The following is a 14638-nucleotide window of genomic DNA, read 5'->3' as shown; positions in this document are numbered from 1 at the left end:
CATATGAAAAAGATCTTGAGCTTTTAATTGACTACAAGTCCCATATGAAAATTTAATGGTTTAAATTTAAGTTTAAGGTGGCTTTTCTAATCTTAGGCTGCATTACCATAAGCAGAGTGACCAGACTATAGAAATTATAGCTCTTCTGTATCATATTCATTCTAGACACCCTATTTTTAGCAAGGATGTCAGAAGACTAGAAAAACATTCAAAATAGTAGGGGGAATGGGAACCTTACCAAACAAAGTCTAGTTGAAGGAGCTGAGGATATTTAACCTCCTAAAAGAGAAGATACACGTGTAGGAGACGATACTTTTGAGTATATGAAGTTCTGTCATTTGGAAACAGGATTAGACTTGTATAAAGAATGGAGAACAATGGGTGGAAGTTTCAAGGAGGCAGATTTCCAGTAGTTATAAGGAAAACCTTCTAACATGAAGAATTCTCCAAAGTGTAGTTGCTTTTTAAAGGGACTTTGAATTCCCCATAACTGCAGGTCTTCAAGCAAAAACTAAACCAATACTTTGCTAACCATGCTATGAAGATTCCTGCCATGATACACATAAAACTACATCTGAGATGCCTTTCAATTCTGAGATTCTATGATTCTAATAAAGTGCTTTTTTGTTTCAAGTATAGTCACAGTTACAAACTATGTCTAATTTCCACTGATGAATCTGATAAATAATTTGTTAATGAATTTTTTGATTATGGCCACCACTGAAACATGACTTGACATTACAAAAATATTTTGTAATTAATCTGTGCCTAGAACTAGTGAAAATAATTGAAGGTACCCTGTATTCTTTTCTTTAAAAAGTGATTTTCATAAGGAATAGGTAGTATGTGACAATGTCATCAGTTTTTCTTACTAGGTCTTGCTCTGGGACAAAGTTTTGAATATAGCTAAAGACAACAATCAGTGTAGCCAAGTTTGAAGAAATTCATAATTATTGGCTCATCAGTGAATGGGTTTGTTTGGGTTTTTTTGGGTCATGGCATTCGAAGAATATTGCATTCTTTTATCAGAAGAAGAAGTATTCACAGAGATGACAATCAATATCAGAAACAAGCTAAAAGGTAACTGACTTCTTACTTTAGGATTTTAAGGAGGGAAGACAAGCTTCTTCTGATTAAAATTTTACTAATGCGCTCAATCAAGTATATTTTCTAATATTCTTATGCAGTGAATATCTAATATAGCTAATATAATCGAAGGTACTAGTAAGGAACTCTTGAATCATATTCCGTATTAGGAAATATTACAGGATCAAATACCTTCAACGCAAAAATTATGTACTTTGGGCAAGTTTTAAATAAACCAGTGAACAATTTTAGCAATTGGTATTCATTAAAGCATAGCAATTACTAGGATACAAATTCTTTAGAACAGGTTGACTTGTGAAAGCTTCTCCTCCCTATTTATGGATAGTACAAATAGCAACTCATGACAATCCTGCAAAAGAAACAAAAGCCAGCGTGGTAAGAAAATCTCTTAAGACTACCAATTCTCTACAAAGGATGGCAACCCTCACATTACTGAGAAAGGCTGTGGGAACAGGAAACACATATTCAGTTATTCTCTCTCCTCCCTCCTAAATATCACTAAATTCCCCAACAAAAATAAGCTAAACTAGAATGTTAAACTTTTCCTTAGTTGCCTGAATCTCCAAACAGCAGATGGTCATTCAAATTTTTTAAATCAGTAGTTACCACAGAATTTCAACTTAGAAATAACCTGTGTGATCACTGAAGATTTCAGAGGTTTCCACTCCCACCTTATTAAAATTGGCTAACAAGGGTATAACAGTCAAAGGTTTAATCTAACTATCAAGGCTGAAGAATTAGTAATTAAAGGAAAGAAATTCTTAAGTCTCAGCTTTCATCTGCTTTACATAAAGAACTACACTTGAGAAAAACAATGCTGAGAATCTGTTTGATCCAAAAGAAGATAAAGGTCAAAGACTAAATGGAATCTGAAGATGAAATTCCATAGTACAGAAGTTTTCTTTTTCAAAGAAAGTATATACTTATCAGCCTTCCTGGGTATATAAACCAATAAACATTTCATTATGTCTGACACTCTGCCTCTTCTTCCTATATTAATGTTTTTGATAATAATAGCTGACATTTCTGTAGAGCTTTATGGTTTACACATATTAAGCACATTGCACATATACTTTGCATATATTATTTTCAAAGAATCTCAAGTACCCTGTAAGAGAAATGTCACAGATATTAAGATATCCATTTTACCGATGGAGAACTAAGGTTTAAAGAAATTAAGGGATTTGCCTGTGATCACAGCCAGAAGTTTCACAGGCCAGACTCAGACCTGCTTTCTGACTTCAAGCAAGCTCAGTCATTTCCAATGCTTTATTGTCTGTATCCAGACTGTGGAGCTCATGTTAACATCAGAGAATATGGCTTCTGTTCGCAAATTCCCCTTTGAAGAAGAGAAAGATTTGCAAATTTTTGTCATGCAACTTGTTATCAATTTGATTATATTCAGACTGCTATCACTTATGATGTATTCTGGAAGATTTTTTTCTAGGGACAAGGAAAAAAGGCAAAGACTGGGGAAGGGGAACAGAATTTAGGTGAAATGTGTATTTCCTGTCATTAAACTGTCCCTCTCCTGCCCAGTTTCCTTGCAGAGATTATTTGTTCTAATCAGCTATTTTAGCTAACCTAAAACATTTATTTTTATAATCAATCAATCGACATTTATGAGGAACCTATTATGGGCCAGGCATATAGGATTAGGAGAAAAGTAAAAGTGATTAATATTTTTCATAACCTCATGAACTATGAGAGCTCCTTGTAATTCAAAGAGAATTCTGATAAAGCTCAAAAAAAACCCCAAAACCACCTAGAGATACTAGGCTTTTGGTTCAATTGCTCCTTGGATCACTGCAGCAGATGCTTCCGTTTTCTGCAAATTTTTTCCTCTTTGATATCCTCTTAAGACATTTATCCTCCTTTAGATATGGGCTAAAGTTAAACTCATAAAAATGATCTCTACAAGCTTCTGTCCTTGATCTATGCATAGATTAAAAATTTTCCCTTATAAAATACGATTGGCCCATTGTTTTCTTTTTTTTAACTCTTCAGCAAAGCTGAGATTTCATAAGGGGGTTTTCAAAAATCAGAATATTTAGAAAGCATTTCTATGCTTTAAGAAGTAAAGAAAAAGAAAAACTTATCAGAAGAATATAAGATTTAAAAATAAGATATCTTTTCTTCATTTCCCACTAAATAAAAAAGAAAAAATGTTTTATTTTTAAGTCCCTGATCACAGAACTTAAGATTTTACATTTCAAATTTTTTTTCAGTGAATCATTTTGTCTCAACAGTGTTTGCATATAAATGAAAAATTAAAGGATTACTAACAGATGTCAAAGTATAGGGCACAACATAAATGAAAAGATTATTACTATTATAGATAAAGAGGAGAGTACTGACCAATAATAAACAGGATGAGGCATTTCCAATAATTGGCGCAATTTTACCTGCACACTACTGCAGAATACACTTACAAGCAAGAATACTAACTGGGGTTAAGGGCAAAGTTTATGTCGGCAGACTAATTCAAAGCTGACTTATACAAGGAAGGACAGTACAAGCTTGGCTTCTACCAAATTCTAAACAAATAAACAAGCCAAGGCAAGTGAAAGACCTGGAATTAGGATACCAGCAAAGTTTAAAAGATACAACTCTAAACTATAACCTCTATTGCCAAGAGTATATACCCAATAAATATAAGAGCAAATCTTTAACTATCCCCAAATGTTTAATTATAAAGAGAACCCACTAAGAAACAATTCAGAGATAGATATAGTTTAGTGTCACTAGCCCTTCCCAGAAAACCTGTCACAAAGTGTGGTAGAGAAAAAAATGTGAGGTTTTTAATTGTAAATGCCCCACAGGGGCAGTCAGGGCTGTGGACCTCTCAGGGGGAAAATGTTCTGAATGATAGCCAGGCATTTGAGGAATTGTGGCTCTTTTTTTACCTTAGCCTGACAGAAGACAGAGAAAACATAATATCCAGTCTAGTATTACGGATAAGAGATGTGCAGAGCCTTGTGCTGAAGGCAGGAGATGACATTAGGAAGCAAGGCAATGACTGATCAATGGAGTACAGTAATAGGACTTTCCTTGTGGGGAGTGAGGGGTCAGCATCATTATCCATAGCAAACCGACAAGACTGTGAAAATTTGATTGAGAGAAAGGCCTGGACTATAGGGGACTTTCACCACCTAATTTTGATTTTGAACAATTGAATATCCCCACCTTTCGTCTGATAAGAAGCTGGTGGACTTAGACACTTACTATCTGTGTGACTTTGGGAAAGCCCCAAACTGTCTTTTGGACTCAGTTTTGTTATCTGTAAAATGAGAGTATTGGACTAGACAGCCTTTTAAGTGAAATTGTATAAACCCGGATAAGATATCCAGCTTTAACATTTTATGATTCCATTAATAATTTCCCATGATTCTTCAAGAAATATTGATTGAGCACTTACTATGTGCAAGGCAGTGGCAGATACTGAAAAGTACAAAAGGCACACTTTCATTATTAAACTACTTGGACACTAGAGTAAAAGAATTCATTATTGCACAAGGTGTGCAGATTTATCTTAAAATTCTCCAGTTTCAAAAAAAATGACTTTTCATACTTCATTTCACTGTGTTATCTTCATTATTTTGAATCATATTATCTTGAAATCATATTTAAGGAAAAAAAGTCTTTTAAAAAAATCTAGATTCTTGGGGCAGCTAGGTGAAATAGTAGAAAGAACACCAGCCTTGGAATCAGGAGCACCTGAGTTCAAATGTACCTCAGATACTTATTAGCTACGTGATCCTAGGCAAGTCAGTTAACCCCAATTGCCTCTAAAATAAAAAAACAAACAAAAAACCACAAAATCTAGGCTCTTTTTTGATTTTTGAATTACATAAGACTTGATGATTAGATGAAACTGTGATTATGTTTTCACCTATGTATGTATAATGAAACAATAAGTAGAAGAATGAGAATTTTCTTAGTTATCTAGATTCAGAAAGTATGTGAGTCAAATTGAACAGTGTATATGAGACATACATAGAGATAGTCTATAGACTATAAAGACCTATAACTTTTTTTTTTTTAACAATTTATAAGTAAAAACTTTTATATTAACACCTGTACTTTTCTTCAAGCCATTCAGAAATCATTAGTTCCTCATAACCATTTTTGAGAGGTGGGAGGTCATATGATTCCATTCATAGTGTTTCATAGAGTATATATGGGACACTTTCATATAACTGTCTAACCAATACTGATAGCCTAGAAAATATCAACAGCAAGAAAAGGAAGAGGTCCTTGTGGTTGGTTTTTACATAGATAGAGATACTTATTTACATGTATATATGTACTTTTTACTGTATAAGCAAAAATTACATATAAAATAACCAACTAGTACAATATTATTTTTCCTTGTAATCTTTATATTTGTTTTTACTTCCCTAAAGCACATTCTCAAAGGAAAATATTTCTCTCTAGTGTCCCCAAGTTGGACTCACACATAGATAACAGGCATCATATTTAGTAAGAAAACACTAAACAATCTTATCTTCGTATTAAAGCATTTGAAATTAAGAAGCATTCAAGTCATAAAGCCATTGTGATAGCAAGTCTAAAGTAGCAATAAAGCTTTCATGAAAACGAAAACTATCTAAACTCACACCAACATTAAAACTAGAGTCTGGATATTAAAAGAAGGATTAAAAATATGGTTGATTTTGTTTCTGTCTGCTTGTTTTTATAGGAAAAAAGTCAAATGTCAATTTCTATATTTCTCTTTCACTTTAAAATGAGTATCACTTAATTTTACTTAAAAGAGAAATATATGTAAAAAAGAAAAGTTAACAATGTTTTATCCTGAATTTAACAAAACCCCAAGGGACCACAGTCAATTGATGCTCAGAGGGAGAGGGAAAGGAAGAGGGTAAGGAAGAAAGATACCCATAAGGAAAAAAAAAAGATATGATGAAAACATTTATTTAAAAGTGAAAATGTATTAAAATTTTTGTACTGATTGATAGATGCCTTGTTATATTAAGTTTTAAATTATCCTATGTTTAGTTAATGCAGAGCTCTGGAATAGTAACTGGCCTCATGATGTAGCTTATATTGATCATGTAGTATAATACCATCAAAAGAGAAAACTCTGGACAAATAAATTTAAACACCTCATTTGCATTTTTAAACTAATAACACTTGTTCAAAATCATAAAATAAAAAAATGAAAAAAAAAGCCAACTCCTTCATTTTTTCACTACAATATATAATGCAATGAAAACCATTTTCAAAACACTGGTTTGCCTTACAAACACTTAAATTTTATTTGAGTCACAGTACATAGTCTTTCTCTGAGGTACATTAAAACCTAGGCCACTAACCATTTTTGAGATCCTTAATCATAATTTAAAACATAAAGATATATTTATTAAAAATAAAAACAAGGAAAAACACTCACAAAGAGCAATCAAAATAACAAATGTTTTCCTCAGCTTTTTCTTGCAAAAATGATCTTACTGAAAAAAATTCTAGTTTCTACACAATGTCAAAATTGATTGTAAACCTGGTCACACAATTCTAATACTCCCAAGAGAGATAAATTTTAAGGCCTTTTTGAGCTTGTGGTCCAAGTTAAGTTGTCTTTGTATCCTCCTCCCCCATTCTAACTGTTCCATACCCAAGCTTTTTTACCCAAGCTTCATTGAGAACTGAATGTGAAACTAACATTGTTTCAAACCTCAAAAAGCCCTTTAAGAATTACAAAGTTTAACAAAACTACAACATTACTTCCTTTTTTTCATAATCAGGGGAAATATGTAAAAAATTAATAATTGGTAACATAAAGAAGTAACAAAACATGCAGATGATGGAAAGAAAGGTCATACTGTTGAGGAAGGGAAAGAAAGACCAAAGATCAAATATTACTCTTGACATATAAATAAGTTAAAGAGCAAGGTATTAACCAAGAAAAAGAAAGGAAGGCTTTTAAGATTATATTGGTAAAAAAGCACCTAAATCATATATTCATAAAGAATTTAAAATTTTCATTGACATTTGTACAAGTAAAACCAAACAAACAAACCCCCCAGTATAAAACTTTTCAAGGAAAAAAAGTCATTCCTTCTCTCCCTGTACTATTCATTTTGAATCACTAGACAAAAATGTGAAGGGAGAAGATACCTGTAAAGATAACTCACCAAAATACCAGAAGGGGCTTTTCTAAGAAAAGCATTTTCAGGTTTATTTAATTTGCTTTCATCATTGGTTTTCTCCTTCTCCTCCTCATCACTATCTTCTTCTAGGTAGAACATTTTAAAGTTAAACTAGTTCTTCAACCATGTCCTTTGTATTGATGAAAACACACCTCTAAATTAGAAATACAAAACCTTCCAGCTATTATCCAGATTGAAAGTTATTGCCATGTAGACAACAGTGATATGCTTAAAACTGAAAGGAAATGGTTCTTTAAAAAAAAGTCAATACATAAGACTTCTTCACCAATAAGATTTGCTTAAATTGATTCAGCCCTTCTCCCTCAGTAGAAGATAAGCAGTGGCACGGGATAGACTTTGCCACATGTTTATACTGATAGGTGCTCAGTCCTGCCCAATCATAAGACAGCACTGGTATTTCCATTAAGCTAACAGGGATTTAGTTAATAATTTTTTAAACTTATCATGTCCTCTTAAAAATGTCCCTACACAACTGAAGAAATAAACAAACAAATGAATCATCTAAGCAAAAAATTTATTAGCAGTCATTTTCTGAGCAGAACTGGGGTTTCCAAAGAGCTGAACAATGTTTTCATATGCCCAATAAAGAGCTATTTAACAACAAACAGAATCTTTTATTTGTATCACATCATCATGGCCCCAAATCTTATTTAAATTATAATGAGACTTTTGCTGCTTGAGTTAAAGATTCTGGTGAATGGATCATGGTATTGATAGATTTAAAGTTAGAAAGGAACTTGGAGGCCATCAGATCCCAAACTTTTCATTTTCAAATGAAAAAAACTGAGATCAAGTTATTTGCCCAGGGTTGTACAAGTAGTGAATAAGCTAAAATCTTAATTTTCTGTTAAAGAGATGTTTTTCAATTCTCCTTTTAAAAAAAATGAATGTATATTTGTTTTGTTTTTAAAGGTGGGGGGGAGGTAATGTAGAGAAGAAGATCCTAAAATTACAATTCATTCAAACCCAGAAACTCCAATGAAGTTAGTGTAGACAACTCAGTGGGGTCACTGTAATGAGGTGAGATGCAAATTCTACACCAGGAAAAAATTAATATTATAGAAAAATTTCACCTAACACAGAGTCAATGATAATATAAGAGTTGAAAAGGTCATCTAGTCCTCATTACAGGTATAAAAACTAAGGTCATACAGCGAGTCAGTAGCTTTGGAGCTCCCAAGACCACAAAGTCATCTTTTTTCCAGACCAACATCATTCTATTATGAGAGAGTTGATACTCATTATAACTCCATGCATCAAAAGAATTCTTATACTTCTCATAACAGACAAAATTAAGGCAGCTAGGCACCCTCTTAGCTAGAGTGCTGAACCTGGAGTCAAGAAAACAAATTCAAAACTAGTTCCTAGTTATATGATCCTGAACAAGTTAACTCAGCTTCTGTCTCAGTTTCTTAATCTGTAAAATGAAGATAATAATAACACTAACCTCACACGCTTGCTGTGAGATTCAAATAATGTAATAACTGTGAAATGCTTAGTGCCATGGCTGGCATATAGTAGGTATTATATAACTATCAGCTTTTATCATATTAGTTATTATTAATTACTAAATATTTGTAAGGAAAATTATTTGTAAAGACTGCCTCCATATCACAAACCACTAAGAGATAAGGGTTACAGAATAAAGCATACAGTTGAACATCAAAATAATCAGTCACTAAAAAAAAAGTCAATAAGAAAAAAGTATCAAAAGAGATCTAATTTTATGCAATAGATTTTAAGAGATAATACAGAAGTGCTAAGAATGTATCAAAAAGTTCCTTCTAGAAGCTCACAATCTAGTTAAATATACAGCATGGGGAATATAGATAGCATACAAATCTCTTTCACGGTGGAAAAATGATCATTAAAAATTAATCATTATACAATAATTATAAAACTGTTGAGATTTCTCAGTTGTGCCATGCTGTACTTTTTTGTTCCTAACATTAGATGGCAGCAACAGAAAATCTAACCTGGGACACGGAAGCCAAAGACTAAAAGAGAGAGAGAAAAAAAAAAAAAAAAAAAAAAAAAAGGGAGAGGGAAGACACAAGGAACAGGATGGTAGAAGTTCATTAAGATAAAAAAGGGGAAAAAATAAATGTAAAGAAAGGAAGAAAAAGAAAGAAGAGAAAGTGACAATAGGGAAGAGAAAATGTGGCCAAAGATAAATTTAGGATAAAATCATAAAATAGTATAGTGAATTTGGAGTAAGAAGATTCATGCTCAAATCTATTCTTTGTTTTTGCTTTATTCTTGTATAATCTGTGTGTCATTAAGTCTCAGTTTCTTCAATTTTCAAATGAGAGTTAAACTAAACGAGAGCTCAAACTAGATCATTTCAAAGGTCATTTACAATTCCAAATCTATGATTATATGCAAATAGGAGAAAGGAAAAATCAAAAGGATAATGAACAAAGGAGAATGCCAAAAAAAGAGGAAGGAGAAAAATGCAAAAGGAGGAGAGGAAAAAAAGGTAAGAAAATTGTACAAATCCTAGAACTTTAGAGATTTTGAAAAGGGCATCACAATATTATAGATTTATTTCTAGAAAGTATTTTGCAGGCCACCTAGTCTAACTTCCTCAGTTTACAGATAAGGAATTCAGGAGCACAGATGGGTTAAATGATGGACCCAAGTCACAAATTTAGTAGTAGAGGGTCTTCCTAATTCATATTCTTATGTTCAAAAACATGAACACACCCACCATAATTGGACAGCTTAGGAATGAGAAAGAAGATACAAAAGAAATGGTAGGCTTCACTGGGATAAAAGATTAATCTTTTACACAATTCTTCCACTTCTATCTATTGACTCCAGTACTACTCCTCCCAAACGTAATAATAGCTAACATCTATATAACATTTATTATGTTCCAAGGACTATGTTAAGTGCTTTACAATTATCAATCTCATTTGATATACTTGGGTTCACTGGAGTCCAAGGTTGTCAATAACATTATTATTATGAAAGAAAATACCATATACTGGACTTTCAAAAAAAAATCAAATTGGATTATATAAAAATAAGAGTTTGGGTAGAAATATCACTAGGTTAATATGATACATATTTCAAAATTCAATTAGATACTTCTTAAAAATCAATTAATGAAAACTGTCCTGAACCAAAATGGCAGGCAAAGTTATAAGCAAAATGGAATGGAGTGAGCAGAACTTTGGTTCACAGTGACAAATTTATAAGGGGAGGGAAAGGGGAGGAGAAAAAGGTAGAAGAGAAAGAATTCACCCAATGACATTCTTTCCCATTCTAACTTTTAGTAAGCTTCTCCTATTCTCCCTTTCCCATGGCTCCCAAGATGCCATAGGTTTTTCTTCAAAAGCTCCAGGTGTAATGAATTCCAAAGCTTCTCTCTGACGTTTTCTTCCCCCAGCCCTATAACCAAAACATTCTAGAGGATTTTGAGATACTCAGACACACCCAGCAATGAGGGAATTAGCTTACACATATTTCTTCTATCTCCCTTTTGAGGAATAAAAGGTACCTGTCACATTCTTGATAACAAGGTCACAGTTTAAGTACAATTAGGTTTCTTTTATTATTAATTTTTAAAAATTTTGTTTGTTTTCAATTACAACAATGCCCATGAGCTATGCTTCTGGCCATACTTCAAAGAAGTAAAACATATTTCTAAAACCTTTGTGAAGGGTGGGAAATCATTTATCCTTTATAATGACTGAGAGGTAATATATATATATATAGTAGATAAAGAGCTAGGCTCAAAATCAGAGAGGGTGAGGTTCAAATCTTATTTTTGGCACAGACTGGCTGTATACCCCTGGATAATCACTTGACCTTCCAATGCCCCAGGCTTTGCTCTAAGAATATAAGATACATGAAAAATGCTGATTTTTCACCGGTAGTGAAAGGTCTTTACTGGGAGGTCCCATCTATACAGATTAAATTGCAGGTAGGATAAAAAAGAAAAGTGAGAGAGCAGATGGAAAGTTATCTCAAAAGACTCAAAAATATATAATCTTTTTCAGAAAAGATGAAAAAATTTCCCAAAGCTAAGAGAAATCCTTCATACTACTGTTTTTGTGTGTTCTTAAAGCACTCATCCACCTGCTGATGGAAGAGCTTCTTACCAATTTATCCTGCTTTTATCCTACTTTAAGATGCCACAGCATATAGGAACACCCATTGTCCTCTGTCAGAAAAATGGGCAGCTATGTTATTTCACTTGACCTGTAGTTACAGAGAATATTTTTTATCTAAAGATAATTCTATTATACTACTTAGTTGTCTTTGGATGTATTTTTAAAATAATATTTGGTTCTTTTTATGTAAAAGATGGCAGTAGCTCATGAACTATCATTAGGTTATGCTATGTTGATTTTCCAGAGACTACTTTCATTAGAGTATAATAGAGACCTAGGTTTTGGTTTCCACTGTACCAGTAATTAGCTATGTGATTTGGGCAAGTCATTTAATCTCTCTAGGCCGCAGTTTCCTTACATGTAAAATGAAGACTAAGTCTGATTCTCTAAGATCCTTCCAGTTTAATATTCTACAATTCATCCAAACTTTTCCTGGCATTTATCACCATATTTAACTGAGAGAAGAGTAGAGTTGAAAAATCACGTCCACCCAATGGATAGACAGATTAAAAGACAATTAGATCATTTATTAAAGTCTTTCTCTGTCAGGCATTATGCTAAGTTCTGAAGAAACAAATATGAGCAAGCAAGATACTCCTTGACTTTAAGAACCTTACATCCTAGACAATACCTAAAAGGTATTAGAAAGGATAAGAATACTAGAACCACCCAGCATGCACCCATCATGTGGCATGCAAATGGCCAGGAAATGAAATGAAAGCTTGAGTCTCAGCAAATGTCAGATAAGACCATTTTTCTATTATGCTTAATAGCTAATTACTGAATTAGGATCAATGTTTTTCTCCTTTTCTACTTCCTCATCCAGAAATCAATCAAAGTGGGAAATCTTGAGCAAAGATTTACCCTAGGCTAAGATCCAATCAAAAACAAGAAAGAAAATCTAAGCTTAGGGGATTAGGCAGATTCCTGTTCATTGTGTTTGCTTAGGTCTAGGAAATGTGGATTCTTACTTTTGTCAGACAGGTGGTATGAAAATGGATAAGTCTCTTTGACCAAGATTTGAGTGTGTAGTGTCATAATAAGACCCTCATTAGAATAGGTCTACCTCTCCTTAAAATACCCATTCTCTCTCATTAATTGTTAACCAATCAGAATTGATTATCACCCTTGGGACTTCCCACTCTTCCAAAGACATGTCAACTGTGAGCCCACTGCTGTAAGAGATCTTTGGTATTCAAGAGTATCAATGACCCTTTAGTAATAAGATGCTCATTTTGCTAATAAAATTATTAATTAGCCAGAAACTATGTCTTTCAAACTTTTAAAACATCACCCAAAGTAAAGTTAGGGCTGGCCTAGAAGAATCCACATAAAAAAGTCACCCTGAAAAGTCATCTAGCTTCCTCCATCATGCCTCTTACTTCAGAATTTTTTTATTCTCCTAAATCCATTTAGAACAGAAGTCCTTAAGTTAGGACCCACAAATTCCCAAAAAATCTAACATGAAGGGAGAGAAAATACATCTTTATTTTCACTAACCTCTAACTGAAATTTTATCATTTCCTTCAATTATTTACAAATATTATTGTGAGAAAGGATCCATAGATTTCAACAGACTGTCAAAGGCCTTCATGACAAACAAAAAGTTAAGAAACCCTGAATTTGACAACAAAAGGATCCTTCAGGTCCACGCTCCAATATCCTGAGCCAAGCTACCCAATAACTTGATGGGCAATTTGTTGTAGATCTCAAGCTCACTCTTTTTCTGAAGGAAGGGGACATTTCTGTTTAAAACTCTTCAAGAGATTGTGATAAGGAAAAGGTTAGAGTATTTCTTGAGAACAAAATGCCCAAGTGTTTTAGACTTTCTACAGTAACTTGAAAAGTCAATATGAGGTTTGAAAAACTTGCCAAGATAGCCCCAAGTGCATAAAATACAATGATACAGTTATGAAAAATTTTATCATCTGGGTATATCAAATAAAAGAAACACAAAAAGATAGTTACAAACTATAAAGACAGTCAAAAGTCTCATACTTCATAACTAATGAAAGACAATGCAAAATTATTTTTCGCTTCAAAGGCATTCTTGTTTCAGTTCTATTCAGAGTGAAACCAATTTGTTTTCTGGCCCATTTGAAAAACAATCTACAAGCATTGAATATGGATTACTATTGCTAGGCCTCTAAAGACAGTCTCAAATTATTAATTATTAATTAGCCAGTCTCAAAGTTGGGAAGATGTGAGCTCAGATTCCACCTCTGCCAAATATTGGATGTGTGACTCTGGAATGTTTTTTAACCTCAATGCTCAAGCTAAGTCATAGAGAAAATACTACTATCCCAGAAGATCCCCATCAGTGAAATCAAAGGTACCCTCCCTATCTCTATCCTTATGGACTAAGTATTGTGTACAAAGTAAAAACAGCCCCTGACTTCAAGAAGCTTGTGGTCTAATGGAGGGGATGATCATATACATAAATATATCTTTTCTACATCTCAAGGATTAGGGGTGTGGTACACCCCATCTCCCCCCCCTACCACCACCACTCTAGTTATCTTGAAAATCCATGTCAAAAATTTTGGCCTTCCCTTTATGTCAGAGAAAAAGTCTGAATTATTATAGTATTAAAAGATAAAATATGTTGATATTATACAATATATACATACATTTTATGCATTTCTGAGTTTCTAAGCTTTTTCCATGTTGTCTTTGACTTCTGCAAAACTCCCCCCAAATTCCCATTTAATTTCTCATGCCAACCAGCAATATTGAAACCCTGATGAGTAAAGTTGCAATGTGAAAGAGATAACTGTTTACAAACTATGTAGAGTTGATACAATGTAGAGGGGAAAGAAAGCACTATCAGCTTGGCACCAAAGAGCTCTCAGCTGAGACTTGAAGGAATTGAAAAGATGTGGGTGCCCTTGTCAGGAATGAGGAAGTCCAGAGGCAGAAGGTTGAGGAAAAGGCAATGGATTCTGTTTTGGATGTTCTGAATGTGAGATACCTATGGGACTAATTCTAAAAGTGCAACAAGTAGTTGGTGATACAAGACTGGAACCCAAACTTTTTGATTTTAGGTATCTTCTCTCAGATAATTCCTTCACATTGAGAAGCAAGAATAATGTGTGGTTTCACAAAACAGGAGCTTATTTGTAAATCAGTTATAAAACTCAATGAAGTTTCTAATGGAAACTATGTTAAGCAATGATTCCCAAGCCCAACCACAAAAGCCTATTCAATCCACAGAATACCTGA

The 14638-nt window shown here is 33.3% G+C and overlaps 1 protein-coding gene across 2 annotated transcripts in view; it reads right to left on the bottom strand.

Moving 5' to 3' along the window:
* LPIN2 (lipin 2) overlaps window positions 1-14638 on the bottom strand; it is a 93925-nt gene that overhangs the window by 64557 nt on the left and 14730 nt on the right. Inside the window, exon 1 of one of the 2 annotated variants that reach the window (XM_074275949.1) lies at window positions 7260-7485. The exons of the other annotated variant lie outside the window; for it this stretch is intronic. Within the exon in view, the coding sequence (XP_074132050.1) occupies window positions 7260-7373 (114 nt within the window). The 5' untranslated portion in view covers window positions 7374-7485. Of the gene's footprint in view, window positions 1-7259; window positions 7486-14638 lie in introns of those variants that run through there. 2 annotated transcript variants of the gene reach the window in all.

The sequence above is a fragment of the Sminthopsis crassicaudata genome, chromosome 1, assembly GCF_048593235.1.
Source record: "Sminthopsis crassicaudata isolate SCR6 chromosome 1, ASM4859323v1, whole genome shotgun sequence".
NCBI lineage: Eukaryota > Metazoa > Chordata > Mammalia > Dasyuromorphia > Dasyuridae > Sminthopsis > Sminthopsis crassicaudata.
This window is presented reverse-complemented; position numbering and strand designations above follow the sequence as displayed.